At 42.9% G+C, this 20,484-nt stretch overlaps 1 protein-coding gene across 5 annotated transcripts in view; it reads right to left on the bottom strand.

The window, feature by feature from the left end:
• The window catches only part of RAI14 (retinoic acid induced 14), a 125,399-nt gene that overhangs the window by 39,643 nt on the left and 65,272 nt on the right, over positions 1-20,484 (bottom strand). For 3 of the 5 annotated variants that reach the window (XM_045565813.1, XM_045565815.1, XM_045565817.1), the window contains exons 1-2: positions 7,819-7,914; positions 7,547-7,677 (exon numbers count right to left, since the gene is read on the bottom strand). In XM_045565813.1, coding sequence (XP_045421769.1) covers positions 7,547-7,677; positions 7,819-7,872 — 185 coding nt within the window. In that variant the 5' untranslated portion in view covers positions 7,873-7,914. Of the gene's footprint in view, positions 1-7,546; positions 7,678-7,818; positions 7,915-20,484 lie in introns of those variants that run through there. The other 2 variants (XM_045565814.1, XM_045565816.1) reach the window with 1 other exon arrangement.

Below are 20,484 nucleotides of genomic sequence, written 5' to 3'. Positions count from 1 at the left end.
GCTGCTCTGCTCTGGCTGCCCTCTCTCGTGTGATGGTGGCTGAGTGCAGGTCACTTGCTGCCATGTGCTCTGAGATCCATCCCCATCCTCCCCTGCTCTGCTCTCTGTCACGGCCAACTACCTTTCCCAGGCTCTCCTGACCTCTACATTCAGGGCAGGACCAGCTGGTGCAGGGCAAAGCCTGAGACTTTGACCCCAGGCAACAATTAGCATTTGGGTGTTTAAAATCCTTCATTCTCAGTACACTTAATCCAACTTTAAAAATAGCTTTAAAATAAAAAATCATGTGATCCTATCAAGATATTAGCCAATGTAGCTCCTAATTTCTAAATCTATTCTCATGACTTTGCACCACTACTATGGTTACAAGTCTTCCTTCTAAAGCAGGATTTTGCAACAAGATATGTTCAGCTTGAGCATCCAACACTGCTTCCCTTTTAAAAATTCAACAATTGTTACTTTAATATAATTTACTTTAAGCTAAAATTTACCTTTCATTCAAGTTTTATTTTGTGCATAAGAATTATATACGTACCTATACACATACATGTACATGTGTGTATTCTAGAAAAAACTACAACCATGCTCCACAGGCCTTGCTCAGCCCAGTTGTAACTACCATGATATGGCACCTATTGGGAAGCTTCAGCTAGGAAATGTGGGGTCTCACCATGGCTGTCCTGTTCAGTGGTTCTGTTAAGACTGACCGTTCAGATCACCAGGGGTGCTTTATGGAACCCCATGCCCAGAGGTGTACTCCACACAGAAGCTCTGCAGGTGGAACCCAGCAATTCTCAAGGATGCCCAGATGATTCTAATGGGAGCCGAGCTGAGAATCAATGATCTAGTGGGAGCAAGAACAAATAGAAACTCCTCCCCCCCGCCCCGCAATTGTCCCTCCGCACGAACACCTAATTCAATGACTATCCACGCAAGCATAGCACTTTCAGAAGAACTAAAAATCAGATGAGTGATCACAGTACCTGGTTTTAACATTATATCAAGGAAAGAGGCACTGACGAGGGCAGAAAAGGCAGTCTTGCATTGCCTATGCCACCCCTCCTATACCCCTGGCAGTGGAGAGAGAGTCTGTGTGCCCAAGGGAGGGAGAGTGAAGTGATTGTGGGCTTTGAATGGAAACTCAGGGCTGCCCTGGCAATAGGGGAACACAGCACAGGGCAGAATTCTGCCTGTGCCCACGGAGGGACCATTTCGACCAGCCTGGCCAAAGGGAAATCCATTGTCCCAAAGCCAGCTAGCTCTACCACCAGCAGAAAAAGAGCAGCCTGGGGCCTGGAGTAAATTTGTAAGGCAGTCAGGCCACGAGGGCTGCAGTCCTTGGGCAGTTCCTGTGGCTGTGCTAGCTCGGAGCCAGTGGATTTGAGGTGCACATGACCCAGTGAGACACGATCAGCTGAGGCCAAGCCAGTGCCTGTGTAGCCCTCCCCCAACTCCAGGCAGCACAGCTTAGGGAGAAGCTTCTTCCACTTGGGGAAAGGAGAGGGATGAGCTCAAAGGACTTTGTTTTGCAACTTGGGTACCAGCTCGGCCACAGTAAAATAAAGTACTAAGCAGACTCCTGAGGCCCCTGAAGCCAGGCTTTAGTTCCTGGATGGCATTTCTGGACCCACCCTGGGCCAGAAGGAAGCATGTTACCTTGAAGGGAAGTACCATGTCCTAACCTACTGACTAAGGAGCCCTTGAGCTTTGAATAAACATCAGAAGTAGCCAGGCAGCAGTCACCACTGGCTTTGGGTGAGACTGGGCTGCCTTCCGTTGTGACCTGGTGCTGGTGGCCACAAGGCAGCGTCCATGTCACACCTCCCCCAACTGCAGCAGCCCAGCACAGAGAGTGAGGGAAGACAGTAAGAAACTTTGCCCGGTAATCCAGGGAATTCTCTTGTCTCTTACCCAAGGTCACCAAAGCAGCACCACCAGGAGTCTGCAAGAGTCACAGCATTACTGGGCTTGGGGCACCCCCCGTGCTGATATAACCGCACTGATCAAGGACTTAGACCACAATACTCAATTCCCTTTGAATATCTCAAAAGCCTTCTCAAGAAGGACGAGTTCAAACAAGCCCAGACTGCTAAGATTAAATACCTAACTCGGCAATGCCCAGACACGGACAAACATCCACAAGCATCAAGAATATCCAGGAAGATATGACCTCGCCAAACGAGAACCAATGATCTAGTGAGTGGCGCCCTGAACCTGAGCTGCTAGGATAAGCTCTTAGAAATTGAGAGAAACAATGGCCATGGTGGCATTGTTTTTCTTTTCAATTTAGGGTGGCCTCTGTTCATATAGTTACCTACCCTGTCTCCTTCACCTGTACCCACCCAAATCCTACGTTCTTTAAGGCCCACCTCACATTTCAACCTTAGGCAGGAAGTGCTTCTTAGATGCTCCACCACCTCTCCCATCCTGAACCCTCACAGTCAGTGTTTTACAGGTTAGCACTTAATTATTCTCCAATATCTTCATCAGTCTTGTCTTCCCGGCTGATGCTACACATCTTGCAGGCCAGGACCATTTTTTCTCCTTCTTTTGTATCTTCTTCAATAGAGTTTGGAACATTTTAGACTCATGGAGTACCTCCTGACTAGTAGATTAATGAAACACAAGCATTTGGGCATGTTTATAAGATAGAAATAGAGGTTATACCACCTTCAAATATCTGTGTGGCCCAAAGCAGAGTGGATACAGCAATTATATTCTCCAGTTTATCACTCTGACAAATATCAACAGGTCTTAGGAAAGACGTAGGGTGATTTTGCAGGGAAGGAAGGAGACAGCAGTTCCACATTTAGCAGTAGTGGCTGTAGGTAAATTAATTTGGCAGCTGTATGAGAGAAGAACTGGAAAAAGCTGAGCAGGTAGTATGACTTGATTTCCAAGACTGAACCACTTGTGTAAAATATCTTAGACATCCTTATTCTGAGAATACAGGAAAAAGGAAAGTGCAACAAGCCACCAGCCAGAGAAGCCCCTGATTGTAGTGATTTGCAAAGTTCAAGGACTACCTCCCCCACTTTATATTCAAGCTTCTCAGAGTCTAAAAATACTTTCACAGAAAGCCAAAAAGATCAGGTTTCTGAAATGTGGGCTACATGAAATGCCATATATATATACATACATATATGTCTATATGTACATACATGCCTGGGTGGTATTTGTTCAAATACTATAGTCACAGCAGTGATTTTATTTAGTCTGGTTGTTCCTAAGACAAACACACATAACTTTAATTAAATGCACATCCACATGTAGGGGAACCCATCTTGAAACAATTAGACTTCTCCGGTAACAGGTTTCAGGGCATAGGCCTCCTCCCACTTCCTCACATCCACCGCGAAAGAGAGCAGAGGGGCAGAGGCACGCCAAGCCTGACTCCGCAAACACCGCCTGCAGCGGAGCTCTCTGCCCTGCCCTGCTCTAGTTTGTTCTCTTCGGACCGTGACACCACCCTTCCTTTATTCTTGCCTAAATGAATTCCAGTCATTCAATTGCGTTTACTATTTTTTAACCCCTTTTTGGTCAATCTTAGAGGCAAAAAATTTCCTGGCATGTTTTCCTATCTTTCCCTGAAAGGAAATATTCCAGGAAGAAACTGAAAAGTCTCCGGCATTACCAAACCACGCATCTGGTTATTGACCTTGGGTTACGTGGCTTCTGGAGAATGTCTGCGGAGATGGCTGCCTTTGCCGCCACATTCTTGGGACTTTCTGGACCGTCTGGTTCTCTAGGTAGTAAAGGCTGAGTATTTCTCCATTTAAATTGCCCTGGAAGCTGGAGAGCAGTGTCGGGTTGTCACATTCTCCAGAATAGTTCTTTCCCATCTGAACCCCAAGTTAATTCACCCCTAAGTAATTTACCCATGAGATATATCAGCAAAAAGAGTGTTTTCTCCCTAAGAGCCATACTGAAAAGTCACTTCTACAAATACCGATCGAAAGCCTCCTTTGTGCCCTGAACAATGGGAAAGACCAACATAACAACAAAAATTACACGATCCTTGTCCTCAGAGAGCTTACTGTGTTATATGGGATTCAAGCCTTTCAGAAAACGGAAGTTTTTCTTCTGCAGACATTTCCTATGTTCCTAGATAGAATACAATAAGTTCTAAAACGAGATTCTAGTATTTAAAAGAGAAGAAAAGTTTAAAAAAAGAAAAAAAAAAAAAGACTGAGAGAACCAGGCAGGAGGCATTCCTGACAGGACACAGAACCTGGGCAAAAAACACGTTTACCTGAGCGGCCAGAAGCAGACAGCCCGACCTCCAGAAGAAGCCAGAGGGGACAGAACATTTAGATAAGTCAGGGAAGGGCCTTTGAGACCCTGAAAGCCCCAAATCAGGACTGACGGCAATTGTAGGTTCCCGAGCAAAAGTACAAAGTGAGTTATCACCAAAGCTCTCCGGAAAGTAGGCCTCTAGCCTAATTTTGATATGAAACTATATCAACTGAAAGGTAAATCCTAACAAGCAGGCAGAAAACGAGGCCGCATGCTGTCAAAGACATACTTTACAAGAATCTGACCTGGCCTTACCCCTTGGAGAGAAACTTGAACCATCAATAACAGGTCCACAGACAAATGCTGCCCCTGCAAGCTCACAGGGTCGGCCCGGCCAAGACTCCAGCAGAGGGAACTCAAGTCCAGCACTGGCCTGTCACAGATTCAGAGCTACTCCCGGGAAGGGGCCAGTTCATGTGCTACCAAACCAAATGTACCTGGAAAGAATAGGAACAACAGAAAAGCCTCCACAGCTTAGGAAAACTTCTAAGTTCCTCCTGAGGAAGACATACGTACACACAGGCAGGAATGCACAGATTAGAGTAAATCCACGCGCAGAAGGGCAGACTGTCAAAGGTGAGGAGGCTGAAGCCATGGGGGCAACACTGCTTGGGGCTCACTTTACAACAGAATTCTTGACCTTGATACCGAAGGGATAAGACTGACTGTTTCCAACCCCACAACCCCATCTCATTCCGAATACTCAAACCATTAAATTTCAATGAAAATATGAAGCCAAATAATATTTAATTCCAAGATGCCTTTAAAAATTAAATTCTTATAGTTATCAGTTAATAACTTTAATCATCGAAAAGAATATTCCAAGCAAAAAAATTAAGTGTTGACAGATGATTACTTACGGAAAAATCCTACACTGGAAAAATGACCTCTTCTCTTCTTTTTCATTAGCTCTTTTAACTTTCTACATATGTGCCAGTGAGAGAAAAAATAATTGTGCTTAAATAGGAAGCACAAAGGTAGAGTTGTTAGAATTGGTTCTAAAGTTAATTCAGGAAGAGCTGTGTTATGTCGGCCTTCGTTTTATCACTTGTAAAATGGAGGTGGTGATTTTTATATAACTGCTGTGTGCATTTCTACCATTAAAAGAGAACAGAATGAAGTACTGATACAGGCTACAACATGGATGAGCCTTGAAAACATTACGCTAAATGAAAGAATCCAGAGACAAAAGGCCACATGGTATATGATTCCATTTATATGAAATATCCAGAACAGGCAAATCCGTAGAGACAGAAGGCAGATGGGTGGTTGCAAGGGGACCAGGGAAGAGAGGTTAGGGAGTGACTTCTTAATGGGTACCAGGTTTCCTTCTGGGGTGATGAAAAAGTTCTGAACTAGATAGTGATGATGGCTGCACAACATTGTGAATGTACTTAATGGCACTGAATTGTATGCTTTCAAGTGGTTGAGAATCATAAATTTTGTGTTATGTGTATTTTACCACAATAAAAAGAGAGAGAGTAGGAAATAAGAGGCTGGCCATTTATCTGACACATAATAAATATCCTATGACCAAAAGATATAAATTTGTCAAGGTGGTCACCATTGTGGCTCAGCTGCTACTCTAGATTTTCTATCTTTTCTTTAGTGAGTACTATCTTGAACAAAACTATCATAAACATTTCTTTCCCCTTTCTCTGGAATGACTATAAAAGATTGTCTGTACAGACACCTGCAAACCTGGATTGGAGGAGTAGGTACAAAGAATGTGGAAGGGTAGTATAAGAAGCAGTCCAAAAGCACCAGTGTCTAGCACCAAAAATCTAAAGACAAAAAAACCTGAATCCTCTCCCCAGACCAAGTGATCCAGAATATCTGGGCTGATTCAGAACATCACAGCATCAATATTTTTTAAAAGCCCCCCAGGTGATTCTAATATAGAAGCCAGGATTGAGAGCCACTGTTCTTGGATGAGAAGGGAAGGGAACTGCTCTCTCCAGTGCCCACTGTGGGCTGGGGGTTGCGCTAGCTCTTTACATACAAGACCTGTAGCCAAGGGTGCCCCTCCCATATCCTCTGGGACTCCCCGTGTCTGTGAGCACTGTGGCCCTTAGAAGCAGTACTCAACCTTTGAGGGAGAGGAGATCAGGGACGGATACCCCATTTCCTTACCCCTTGGGTGAGATAACTCTGAGGCCTAACGTAAACCTGGGGTAAGCAAGCTTTTTCTGTGAATGGACAGATAATAAATATTTTGAGCTTTCTGAGCCATACAGTCTCTGCTGTAACTACTGTACCCCTGCAGTGCAGGAGCAGCTATGGACAACGCCTAAATGGGAGTGGGAGTGACTGTGTTCCAATAAAACTTTACTTACAAACACTATTCCCCTATAGTCCCAGTTACTCAGGAGGCTGAGGCAGGAGGATCACTTAAGCCTAGGAGGAGTTCAAGTCCAGCAAGATCTCATCTCTTAAAATAAAAAAAAACCAGACAGCAGGCCATACTTTTTCAAACCCTGCTTTAGGTCTAAACAGATTCCCAGAATCCTCATCAAGAAAGAGTCCCAGTTGCCTATAGTAGGACCCTGTAAATAACATACCCTATATAGGCTTATTCCTTCCCCATGCTTCCTGGGACCACTGGCGAGAGAAACCGCTTGCACTCAAATCCTGTCTCAGAGACTGCTGCTGAGGGCTCCCAACCTATATCAGTATCTCATGTCGTCCTCATAACTACAGTTATGCAGGTAACTAATAACACTAGGATGGCTATAAACAAATACATGCATGCACACACACACAAATACTTAACCAAATATATAGTTTTAATTACGGCAAGCAAGAGTACCACATATGGCAAATCATACTATTCATGTACATACTGATCTATGTTAAGGAAGGGAGATTTAAAATAAATAATAGTATAAATAGGTTTGAGGGTTATGGAAAAAAATATTTTTTCTCTTTTATGCTGTTTCTTATCTAGGGTAGAGTTCATTTCCCATCTGCCACTTGGTTGCAATCTTGGTAGGTGAAATCTTTGGTTATCTCTAGGAACACATATAGCCATTCAAGGTAAAGCTCCATGTGTAACTTGGAATTTGAAGAGAAAGGAACTAGATTAAAATATCCTCTTACATATTTTAACACGGGAGTGAAGGAGGAGCAGCAGTGATTTCACAAAGTCCCCATAAAGGCACTTGTGAAATTCCCCTACGGATACTAAGGATTCCAAAGGACACTCTGAAAACCTAGAACTAGCACACCAGAAAACAGTGTTTCCGCTTACGCAGTTTTGCCCTCGCTGTCATGCTTGGTGGCGCTGGCCCCCTTCTTGCCCAGCAGCGATGCCACTTTCTCTGCATCTCCATTCTCCACGGCCTGCAGCAGCCGGTCATCGTTCTTGTTCCACTCATTGGTCTGCAGAGCAAAGGGAAGAAACAGAGGCAGTGAACAACATTGGACGTGGCCACGAGACCGGCAGGACCTCCGTCCTCCCAACTCCCTGCCCTCCTGTGGCTCCGATCAAAACCTGCCCCCAAATGGCAGCTCTAAAAATACCTTCCCCTTCACCACGGAGACACCCAAGAAGGCTGCTTTCCCCAAAGAAAACATCCACAGTTCAGTGAAAAGCACAGCCAGTCACCAAACTCTGAGATAAAGTGACTTCTTTTAACTAATGTTGGGAAGGTGAAGTAACTTAAAAAGACCTCGAGGCCAGTTTACACATTAGCTAATTTCTAGCTAAATGAACAGCTGGCTTGTCGGGACGTTGGCCTTTGACCTAGGCCACAGCTCACTCAGTCCACTGTGTTACAGAACCAAATTGGCCAACAGCTCAAGGTTACCCAGGGGTTTATATACACACAATTTTTCATCTGCTTTTATTGCCATTCTTTCTGGCCTTTTCACTGGGCCTATTTTTGAGCTGGATTCTGATTTTAAGTAGTTGTCCAGGCTACCGACTCAACAATGTATCACCAGAAACAAAACTTCTTCCTGAGCAAGCTATTAAACATCCAACAGCTTTGAGCAAAGCTTCAACCACCGTCAACCCCAAACCCCAACTGAATAATTCTGCAAACCATTATAACAGTAAAGCTTTCATGTGTATAAAACTCATTTCTACTCCTGGAGGGAAAGAGATGATCTCTATATAAGAGCAAATGGGACTTGAGTACTAGACTAAGAAGTTTCAGATGTGAAAAGGCAGCAGTGAGCCACTGAAGGTTTTGGAGCAGAGGAATGAGAATAATAGAATCAGTGGTTGAGGAAGTCACTGGAAGGTACATGATGCACATGGGATTAATGGGGGAGAAGGGAGAGAGAAAAGATGCTGGGCGTCCCAAAGCCCCCGCGGCACTGTTTGGGCCCAGGCTGCTTCCAGTCCACCCCCTGCAGCGGGCCCTGAGCTCAGCCTGCTTCCCCAGCCCTGCGGCGGTGGACACTGCCACTGCGGAGAGACTCCTCTTCCCTGCCCAAAGCTTCCTACAGACTCTCTGCTTCCTTGTGACCTCTGAAGATAAAAACCCCCAGGAGGTATTTCACATAGAAGGCTTTAAAAGGAAACTGAAAAAGGAGATATTAAAGATTTACAAGCTAAAAAGAGAGAATTTTACATGATTACAGCCTTCCAGGCCCCAAGAGTGTGTTCCCAATCTCTGTACTAACGTAATGAGAAACCCAACAGGATCCTACCCTCTCATAGAGCACGGATGGGTCCACCAAATACCCAGTCTCCCTCCCAAGTCAGCCTAGAATTCTAGCCCAGAATTCGTATCTGAGTGTCTCAGGTCTAGGCCACTCCCAGTTCTCAGGACTCCTCCTCCCCTGTGGCCATCCAGAGTGCATGACCACAGTAAGCCTGAGAACCAGCAGTTTGTCTGCATGAACTTGAAGTCCAGAACTCTAGACTGACACTTATACGTGATGTGGTGTTAAGTCATCTATAACTCCTCTGTGCCTCAGTTTCTCAAGGCTTTAGGATGTCCACTGTGACTCCTCTAAAGCTCAAAATCCTTACTCTATAAAATTTCCTAAACCAAACTTTGCTAGATATTATACTAGAACAGTACTGTCTGAGATAAAGGAAATATTCTATATCCACGCTGTCCAATACGATAGCCACAAGGCCAGTGGTTCTCAACCAGGAGTGATTTTGAATCTGAGGGGACATTTGGAAATCTCTGGAGACATTTTTGATTGTCAGGTCTGTAGAGTGCTACTGGCATCTAGTAGGTGCATCCTACAATGCACAGGACAGCCCCTTCCCCCAAAGAACTGGACCCCAAATGTCAATATTGCATTTAGCCTCCTGTGGCTACTGAGCACTGGAAATGTGGCTAGTGCAACTGAAGAAGCGAAGTTTTAACTTTGAGACTTTAGGTCTGTTCTGTAGGCAGTGGCCACACAGAACAGTGCAGCTCTACATGACGACTCTCCGCATGTTTTTAATAAAGTAAGAATGTGTCTGGGCCATCCACACACCTACTACAATGATCCATCTGCTCACAAAGATGACATTAGGTATTGTCTTTAATTACAAATCAGGCTTCCTACTGAAGGGCAACACAAGAAATATATCGCCCCTGGCACAAGCATTTAATGGAATAGGAAACCTTACTCAACAACAACTGTACAAACTGCAGCAAACACCAAGAAAAGATTGCAACTTATTTCTCCCAGAGTGCATTTTACAAGCAAAAAAAAAAAACAGGTTATTGAAGACCATCTAGGACCAATGATCCTTACCTATATTATCCTAAAAGAGAAAACTATTGTCTTTCAAAATCCTTCCCTAACCTGAACTGACCAAATTAAAACCGGACTGAGAAGATCAAAAGGACACTAAATCTCAGAGGACAGGACTGGAAGTACTTACGCAAAGCAAAGGCCACATGAAAGGATTTTCCTTTTCAGCGTTGCTAAGGCTCTCCACTCTTCAGTAGAGAAATATCTGATTGCACGGGTTCCCTAAAATTAGTTCCACGTGAATCTTCAGGGAGTTCAATTGGAAAGACTCCCTGCTCCCCTACTCTTTGGAGGACAAGGTCAGTGGCACATTCCTTGAGGTCTGAAATGCTTCTCCTTTGTCTAGAGTCTCTCCTCAGTGCAGGCCAGAATTTACTTTTCTCTTGGAGCAGATGAAGCAAAAAGAGCATGGCTACTGATGAGCAAATTTTTAATAAATGATCGGTAAGATTCACCATTCAACACGTAAGAGCCGCAGATGGGGTCCATGGTAAGCAGCAAGAGGAAAAAGGATAGGTACTTATATATACATGTTGGAGGCATTATAGTTTGAGCTGAGAGAAGAACAGTTCAGGACAAATTGGGAAGGCAGAGGCCAACCTGAAGAGGAAATGCACAGGAGAGGTGTGTATAGCAGACCATAGGTTGGGAAAAGAAGAAAGATGGCAAGAGTTTTACTCATAAAATACTCACAAACATTTTAAAAGCAGAGACCAAGAAGGATCCCAGTTAGACCTCCGACCCAGGAATCTGGATTCTGCTCAGTGGCAGAGTTCTCTAGTCCTGGTTATTCTTGCAATTAGCTCTGGTATGCACAACTGGTTGTATCATGCTCCTCCCAGAAGCACAGCATTCAAAGTGCCATCACTCTCTTCTCCTAAACTTGCCCATGGAGATATTCCCTACACCCTCTCCTTTATAAATATTCTATCCAATGCTATATTCTATAATAAAAATCACATGGCCAATCACAACATGAGACAAAACAAATGTTTAACAAACACTTTCAATGTCACTGTTCTTGGAAATCCAGAAGCAAATTCCTCTGTCCCACCCGCATCCCCCTGCTGATAGGTACTAAACTGAAATCAAGCATTGAAAGAAATCTCAAAGTCATCTTGCTCAATTTACTGTCCAAGGCAGGGTTGGGCAGATAAATAGGTGAAGTCTGAAATTTTGTCATAACATCCCAAAGTAATCCCTTCATACTCCAGAATCGAGGAAGACTTCTGGAGACCACCACCATATTAACAATGTCATCTCTCACCCCTTTCCATGAAAATCTTCCCCTCTCATTAGCATGCCCTTCCTGGGGCAGGCTTAGCTGGGCTTCCACAATGGGCTCCTGGTTCCCTTGCAGTTTTCAACCTATTAATGGGTTATTCTAACATATTAAAAAATGAAATGGGGGGGGAGAGAAAACATCAAATGTATCACATTTAATAAAGTTAAATGTTTTTCAAAGCTTTTATTTATTGTATGTATGTGTATACCAGGTGGTGATATAAAATATATTTCTTATTGGAGGATCACTATAAAAAAATTGGAACCACTACTTTGAAATGCTCTGTCATCCCATCCACCTACGCAAAAGCTACCTTCCAAAGCCTCAAGCCTTGCAGGCTCTCTCAAGCCTATCCTGGTGACCTCTCTGTTTCTCTTCTCCCGAGCACCCTGGAGAGCCCGCCCACTCATCGCCACTGAAGCCCACAGTCTAGACTTGAAATATCGCATCCTGGTTTTTGTGCAAAAGATCACATTTTGTTTTCTGTCTTCATCTCCCTGAGGGCACTGACATCACCCTTCATTTCTTACTCCCATGATGCCTAGTAAATGCTCAGTATTTGCTGCTGATTTTAGCAGAAGGTCCTTCCTCTTGATTAACCTAAATGTCTCTTGACTTAGCAAATATTTGGTTTTTTTCACTTATAAAATTTTCATTCTTTTGCAAGCAATTATTAAATCAGGTTTCAGATTTCTTTAATCTATAGGTTAAATAAATCAACTCCCTTTTCTCCTAAAAGCCAGTATTCCAAGATTTCAATCATGTGAACACGTTCTTCAAATCTCTTCACAACTAAGGAGTCAAGCTTTATAAAATCACTCAAGGTGAAGCCTATGCCTCCCAGTCACAAGAATCACCTGGTGCTTGTTCACTCTGTAGACTCCCAGGCCCCATCCTGCAGATTCTGACCCCAGTGATCTAGGGTGGGGCCCTGGAATCACTTAGGTTCAACAAGTGCTCTCTTGAATCTTATTGCCAGTTTGGGGACAACTGGAGCTATGCTAAGGCTAAGTAGAGAATTTATATGAAAGGATTTTCTTCCTCCACAAGGCATTAAGGTATTAAGGAAGGGGTTGGGGGAAGAGAAGAATTCTTCACTTTTTCCTTTTCAGATGAGAAATTTTGTCTCCCACAAAAGCTTAGTAACCATTAGGCTTTCCCTAGGAATTGCATATGCAGCCTGTATATAAGACATGTATAAGAATGTTAACAAAAGCAATGCTCATAATAGGCAATAATTACAAATAACCCACATTTCCAATAACAGAAGATGGATAAATATGATATAGTCAAGCAATGGAATATCACACAACAATGAAAATGAACAAACTGCAACTACATGCAACATCAATGGATACTGAAAATAATATTGGTGAAAGAAGCAAGACACACATACACACACACACACACACTAGTATTTCAGCATACCTATAAAGATGGAAACAGGAAAAATGGAACCATATTGTTTAGGGATACATACATAGATGGTAAAATTATAAAGAAAAGCAAGGACAAGGTCATCATAAAAACATAAAAGTCAGGGTTGTGGCTGGGGGTGAAGGTGTGGCATTTGATCAGGAAGGTACACCTGGGAGCCTTCTGGGGCCTGCTCTGTTTAATGACTTTATAATAACTACTTGTTAGACTGTACATTTTTGTTTTGCATAGTTTTCTCTATATGTGATTTATTTCCCTTTATTTCTCTCCCCCCATGCCCCAACACAGAGTTTACAATGACATCTCATTGTTCAGTTGCTGGTCAAGTCAACATCAGGTTAAATGCCTGTGGATGACCTACATTCTCACTTGCTGTTTCCTCATCTCTAAAATGAAGGCAGAATAGTACCGAAATCTGGTTCTTAATCTTTTGGAGCCTTCATAATCCCCTTGAGAATGTGATAAAGTTACAAATTTTCCTCAGAATAATGCACATACACACAAAAACCTGCATATAATTTCAGAGGGCTTTCCAGCTGAAATATCTACCTCCAGCCCATCCATAAACCCAAATGAAGAATTCCTGGCATGGTTGGGCATGGTGGCTCATGCCTGTAATCCTAGCACTTTGGGAGGCTAAGGTAGGAGGATTGCCTGAGCTCAGGAGTTGGATGTTGCAGTAAGCTATGATGACACCACTGCACTCTAGCCCGGGTAACAGAGTGAGACCCTGTCTCAAAAAAAAAAAAAAAAAAAAAGAATTCCTGGGGTAGAAAATAAAAAGAGGCTTCAGAGTGCTTCTGAGTTGAAATTCCAGCTCTACCACCTCTCATCTACGTGGTCTCGAGCAGGTCATCAGTATCCCCGAGTCTCCATGTCCTTATCTATAAAACGGACAAAATCCTACCTACTTGTAAATTATCCTGGGAATTAGATGCAGTGGACATAAACTGTCCTGCACATATTAGGCACCGCAAAATTGGTGATTCTTCTTTTTGAATTTAGATGATCTGCACTGTTCCTTCCTAATGCTCTAGGAATCTTTCATTATAATATTTACAACTTAGGACTGATAGCCTATTACCCTCTTAGAGGCAGATAATGCCTTAATACAAATTTTCTATAGCCTCCTTAAAAATCATATTTTAAAGGGCTCCAGAGAAACATTCACGGACATGAAATTAACTATTTTATTGAATATGGCTTACTTTTCCAGGAGACTGTTTAAACAGATGCTATTTCAACAGAGCACATTAGGCCACATTTGCAAGTTCAGGAAGCCATATGTTATGCTCCGGAGACATGTGTAATGTGTCAGCTATGAAGGGCAGCATGTGGGAAAGGCAGCCCTTACCCTCAATGTGGGCTCCAAACATTCCTGCTAATATATCACAAATGAAATTTTCAATGGCTGGCTGGTAGGTTTGCTATTCATCAAATCACTTCCAAATGACACTGACTTGCTTAAGAGTTTTCCCTTGAAGCTGGCCTTTTCAAAGCCTTGCCTGGCTCCGTCTAGAGTAGCAAACACCCTGTCAACTGGGTGATGAACGCTGGGGCTTTGGCAACCGGCAGTGTCTGCCCTTGGCCAGACATGGCATCACCTTCTTTTATTTTGGTTTAATCACTGGGACCTGAAAAAACAGCGGAACCCAGAGGCCACAGACATCTGGCTAGTAGGGAGGTTTGAGTTTTCGAATATATCAACCCAATCAAAATAATCCAGTAACACAGGACAAGCGGAGAAGAGAAAGAGTTTCTTTGACTTTCTTGAGGAAAGACGCTAAAACCCCAGCCATCACAAATTAGAATGCGCCTCAGCAGCCATCTGGAGGAGCGTATTTGAGAGATTATCTTTGGAAAAGCTGCACTTCTCGCTCCAGTTTACGGAGAGCAGACTGTTTTGCCAATATAATCAGCAAGGCTAAGATGAAAGACAAAGTAAACTGTTTTCACTGGGAAGGTTTCAGATTCATAGTGGCTGGAAAAAAATAACACACACCACATCATTTTAAGACAGCAGACAAAAAATAGGCAACCTTCAGCTCCATATGATGTTTTCCCGTTGACTATACCAGCCAGTAATTATTAGACATAGATATCTATCTATTAGATGCAAAGTAAGAGAAGATTCTATAGACTTTACACAGGTAAGAGAGATCCCATCTCTACCAATCGTTCATTCAGCCAACAAGTATTTACCTTGTGCTTATACATGAGCAGCTTAGCCTTTACCAAAATGTCTATATAGTTGCAGAGATAAAATACAGCAATTCCAGAAATATGCCAACAATACAAAATGGAATATTAGAGGTGGTAAAGCAGGCAATGTGGAGAACTGACACAGTGGAAGGAAGAGACAACTTTCAGCTTTGCAAACAGGGAGTCTCTTGACTGTATCATGAATTAGACCTTGCAATGAGTAATATTTAGATTAATGGAGCAAAGAGAAGACACAATGATCGAAGCATACAAGAAATACCTAGTAGAGTGTAAATGGCAAGTTGATTCAGGTGAAGCCCTACAATACTGTTCTCTTTAGTGTTCAGGGAACCCCAGAAAATTACCAATACATCATGACACAAATATTTGACCATTCTCCTAGTTTTAATAAGCCTAGCACTTTCATAAAGAGCTTTCCATATAATGTTAGTTACTTCAAACCAATACCTGATAAGTTCATCTAAAATGCTTTTCCCTTTCTCTATGTTTTTATTTCAGAGTATTCACATCTGCAAGTTATACTGCCTCTGCTATTCACTTTGAAATCCATCACCCTCCTTTAATGAACTGTGTCAGTGGTTCCTGAGGTCTTTTCCACACAAATGCTGAATGCTGTGTCATAGACATAATACATAATTATAAACACCTCCTTCCAGAAACAAGCTGGTCTCTGCCCTACCCACATAAGCAAGCTATTCCTACTCATTGCTCCCCCATCCCCAGCCCTTCCTGGCCGCCAGGACCAGTCAGTTCTCCTTGTTGGGCTCTCCTATGTTTCTCTTCCACAGCACTTGGAATAGTTGTAATTAAATATTAATAGTATTTTTAAAGTGTCTGTAATGGTCTGTCCACCTCCCACTGGACTAGAGTTCCAGGGCATTGTCAATGCCAGCATCTGTCTTGTTTAAACCCCAGGCTCTCTCCCACTGCCCACCAGATGGTAGGGGCTCAGTTCAGAGCTGTTCATTGAACAGCTTTGTTTTTCTTGCTCCTACCTTGGGAGCCACTATTAATTAACCCCTTCCCCACTGATCCCTTTGTCTCAGTCTACAAACATACTTACATTCACTATAATCCCACCAAATTCCTTCCTCCAACTATGTTGACCAATGTTTAAACATTATGTTTAGAAACTATATCACATGAGGGGCAGATAAGCCTGGAATAGGTCAAGCCAACTTTATCCTTCAGGGAGAAAAATTATTCTATCCAATTCAATTGGTTTCAATCATTCATCTATTTACATTCATTATTTAGAGAGAGAGAGAGAGAGAGAGTGTCTCCTAGGTACTATGTGAAGTGCTACGGATAAAAAAGATTGGTAGGAAACAATCTTGCTCCTCAAGGAGCCCACAGACATCTGAGGACAGAAACACGCCCAACAAATACTTACATTAATATAATTGTTTATCAGGTCTAGGCCGTGCTATGAACTAAATCCTGCGAAAGCCCAAAGAGGATACTATAACTACTAAAAATAACTAAAAATGTAGAGTGCTAGGAACTGTTCTACATTATAATTTAATCTTAAGAATAACCTTTGAGGTACATACTATGATTAGCCCATTTTACAGATGGCGAAACTGAGGCATAGAGAGGTTAAGAAACGTATGAGTCACTCCATTTACAGTAGAGTTGGTTCTCTCCAGAGGACAAAGCTAAAGCAGCTGAATGGGAAGGGAAAAGAAGGAAGGAGCCTTTTAAGATGATGAAGATTTAAATGTGTTTATAGGCCAGGGCAAGCAAGGGAGTCAGTGGAGAGAGAGAATGAAAGTCTAAGGGGAGGGGTGTGTGGACAACTGACAAAGGGCTGGCAGGTGGCAAAACCGAGAATGCAACCCAGGCAGAGGCTGATCTTAGTCAGGGTCACATTCAGCCTCTGAGGTAGGAAAGGGATGAGCAGAGATGCAGCAGTAGAGAAAGAGTGACTGTTTTCTTAGGGAAGTGGGAGGCAGAGTCAGCAGGGTCAATGGTGACTCCTGGGGGAAAGGAGGAAGGAACCCATGTGAAATGACAAAGGCGGATTTCGAGCAGCCCTGACGGTCCAGCTGAGAATAGGAATTATAACTCCATAAAGAAACCATTTGGTAGTGCCTGCCGTGTGATTTTTCACTGAAAGCATCAGATAGGACGTGAATAAGGGGTGGTTGGCTTGATCCCTAAGCAGAGCCTGGAGAGACAGGGATTAACATGTTAACTGCCATCTGAGTTATATTTAACTCACGCTAGTTTTGAGCCCAGGACCCCGGGAAGCAAAACCCAAGCAAACCCTTGCAGTGGTTCGTGAAAATCTTACTTGTTGATGTTCTTATTGTTACAATTAATATTGCCAATTTAATTCTAAAAACATGGATTAAATGAACTGGTCAATAAATTTCATTTTTCTATTTGTTTACCTTTAAATTACACTTATGCCTGATAAGAAAAACATTTTACTCTTATAAACTATTTTTCAAGTTTTCACACTACTTTGTACGTTACTAATTTTCAAATTTTTATATTACTTTTTTATTGAAGAAAACATAGAAAATAAAAAATAACAAATTTTTCATTAAATTAGAAGGGATCATTTTGTTTTCAAAGTTTTTATCCTAGTTTATAATAAAACACCGTGGGCTCCAAGAAAAAAAAATTTTTTTCTAGTGTGGCAGCCAATGTGGTAAAGACTCCAGGGTGAAAAGGACAGGAAGTGCCAGCGAGAGGGCACCTAAAATGACCGTGGGATCAGGAACAGGTAAGGACAAGGTCCACAGCCTGGTGCTGCAGCTCAGATGCGAGTGCTAGATGGATCATTTATATGAACGTTAGGGTTCCCAGGATGATGGCGGAAAGGAAGAATCCTGGAGAAATATCAGGGAGCAACCTGGAGGCCCCCAAAAGATGGTGAACAACATGGGATGAGGGTGGTCCAGCATAACCAAAGAGCAGTAAACATTCACTGAGAAGGAGTGATGAGATTGTAGAGCACATGAGTCAAGTCTTATGCAGAAGTGGCTTCTTGTTATCTGCTGAGTTTCTGTTATGTGCTAGTCCCTTCCAGGTGCTATCAATAATTTATTCTCTTATAGCACAGTAACTACCTGTGACCGTACTGGGAAATAGGGTCTTTGCAGACCTCATCATGTTAACATGAGGTCATATTGGTTCAGGTTAGGTCCTAAGTCCAGTGACTATTATCCTTCTAAGGAGAGAGTGATTTGAAGACATGGAGGAGGCATAGGAAGAAGGCCATGTGACTGACAACGGAGGCAGAGATTGGAATCATGCTGCCATTAGCCAAGAAACACCAAGGATAGCTGGGAAACAACAGAAGCTAGAAGAGCCAAGGAAAGATTCTTCCCTAGAGCATTTGAAGGGAGCATGGCCTTGCCAATGACGTAATTTTGAACTTCTAGCCTCCAGATCTGTGAGAGAATACATTTCTGTTGTCTTCAGCCACTCAGTTTGTGGTCATTTGTTACACTAGCCCTAGGAAACTGACACACCACCCTATGAAGCAGGTATTGTTATCCTTACTCTACTGATGAGGAAACTGAGGCACAAAAAACATAAGTATCTTGCCAAAAGTTGCAAAATCAGAGAATGGAAAACTTGGAATTCAAACCCCAGACCTCTGATGCTCTTACCACTGCACTTCCTGCCCCCCACAGATGCCCATCACACTGAGGATGACTTCCAAAACACCAAGCCAACCAGAAGAGAATACAGATCATAGCCTGCTGGCCTGCTGGGGCTGAGGGAGAGACCTCAGTGTGGTGGTATCAAGTTCGGAAACTCTACAGGCTGGGTCCCTTTTAAATAGAGGAATCATGCCTAAAGCAAACTCAGTATTATATATGAAATTTGTGGTTATACAAAAGCAATTACAGCATGATTATTTGCTTTACAAACATGTTCATAATAAGGCTTCTGGGAATAGCAAACTCTTGTAAAAAAAAATATATATATGTAGGATTTGATTTACTCAAACATTCATTGCTTAAAGGGAGATACACATGTAACAAGGACTCTCTTAAGGTCTGAGTAAGGATTCCTTGCACACAGAGCGGACACTTGGAGACACATCTGGCTACCATCCAAGTTTACCCCAAAAGTATTCGTGGCATGTATTTGAGTGTAATAAGCAGCTATAATTCTGGAGCTTTGCTCTTCACCCAGGTGGCATAATATAGATTTCACAACAAGTGTCTAGACAAAATGATTTCATCCGCAAAGTCTGCTGAAGTGTATTTTAAGCACCTAAATGGTCAGAGCAGAAGACTAAAATGGTCTCCTGCCCTGACTTGCCCAGGCATCATGCCCTTTACAGAAGTTAAAAGATTAACAAAGGGCAAAATGGTAGGTAAAGAAATTCACAAGCCACAGAAACAGTCTATGAAGTTACAAATTCTACAGGAAACCCAAGTGCTTTGTATTTTCTGCTGTCCCACCCCTCCCCCCACAGGCAGACACACACACACACACACACACACACACACACCCCTTCTGGAACTAATTATCTCAACAGGTAAAAGAAGGAATCTTTAATGGGGTTGGGATCCACCCCAGGCCCAGGGTATCTCAATTGCCTATGACTCATTTTCTTGTTTGGGGACTAAGAAAAAGATTGGGGACCTCAAGGTTAGGGCAGGGGGCCAAGGCAGCTTCCATACTTGGTGTCCCCTGACCCTAGGCATATGTAAGTCACGAGTACATAAGTGACTATGGGGTTTAATACCGTCCCCCAAACAGTCCTGTCCACTTGGAACCTCAGAATGCAACTTTAAGTGGAAAGATGGTCTTTATAGATGTAACTAGTTAAGGATCTAGAGAGTAAATTATTCTAGATTTAGGATAGGCCCTAATCCAACAACTGGTGTCTGGTGTCCTTCTAAGAGGAGGAGAGAACACAGAGACATGAGGACGAAGGTGATGTAAAGAGGGAGGCAGAGACTGGAGTGATGTGCCTAGAAGCTGAAGAACACCAAGGATTGGTGGCAACCACTGGAAGCTGGGAGAGAGGCATGAGACAGTTTTTCCTTCAGAACCTCCAGAAAGAACCAACCCTGCTGATACCTTGATTTTGGACTTCCAGCCTTCTGAGCTGTGAGATAATGAGTTTCTGCTGTGTAAGCCACGCAGTTTGCGGCAAACTGTTATGGCAGCCCTAGGACACTCATATAGGGCCACCTGGGGAGGGGTTGCTCAGCCAGCAAAGAATGGTCCCCAGAGGACTAATCCCTCCTGACCACAGGTGGACAGCAACCTTCTGCAGGGACCACACACCACACTGATTTGTTTCCTGTTTGTTTACAATCACCAGGCGGTGCTTTGGGTATAGTCACTAAAACAGCAAAATACAGTAAAGTGGTTGTGTAGATGTACCTTGAGGCTGGTGAGGATTTCAAATTGTTAAAACTCTACTTCTTTATGTTTTTCAAATTTTCTAAAGGAAACATAAATTTTTATTATGATAAAAAAAATAAAGTGACTGTTTAACCCAATGTTTCTCAAAGAGTATGGCTACAGGGTGCACATAAGAATCACATAAG

This window comes from Lemur catta, chromosome 12, assembly GCF_020740605.2.
Source record: "Lemur catta isolate mLemCat1 chromosome 12, mLemCat1.pri, whole genome shotgun sequence".
NCBI classification, from domain to species: Eukaryota; Metazoa; Chordata; class Mammalia; order Primates; family Lemuridae; genus Lemur; species Lemur catta.
Note: the sequence above shows the minus strand (reverse complement) of the source record. Positions and strands in the feature narration are given on the sequence as shown.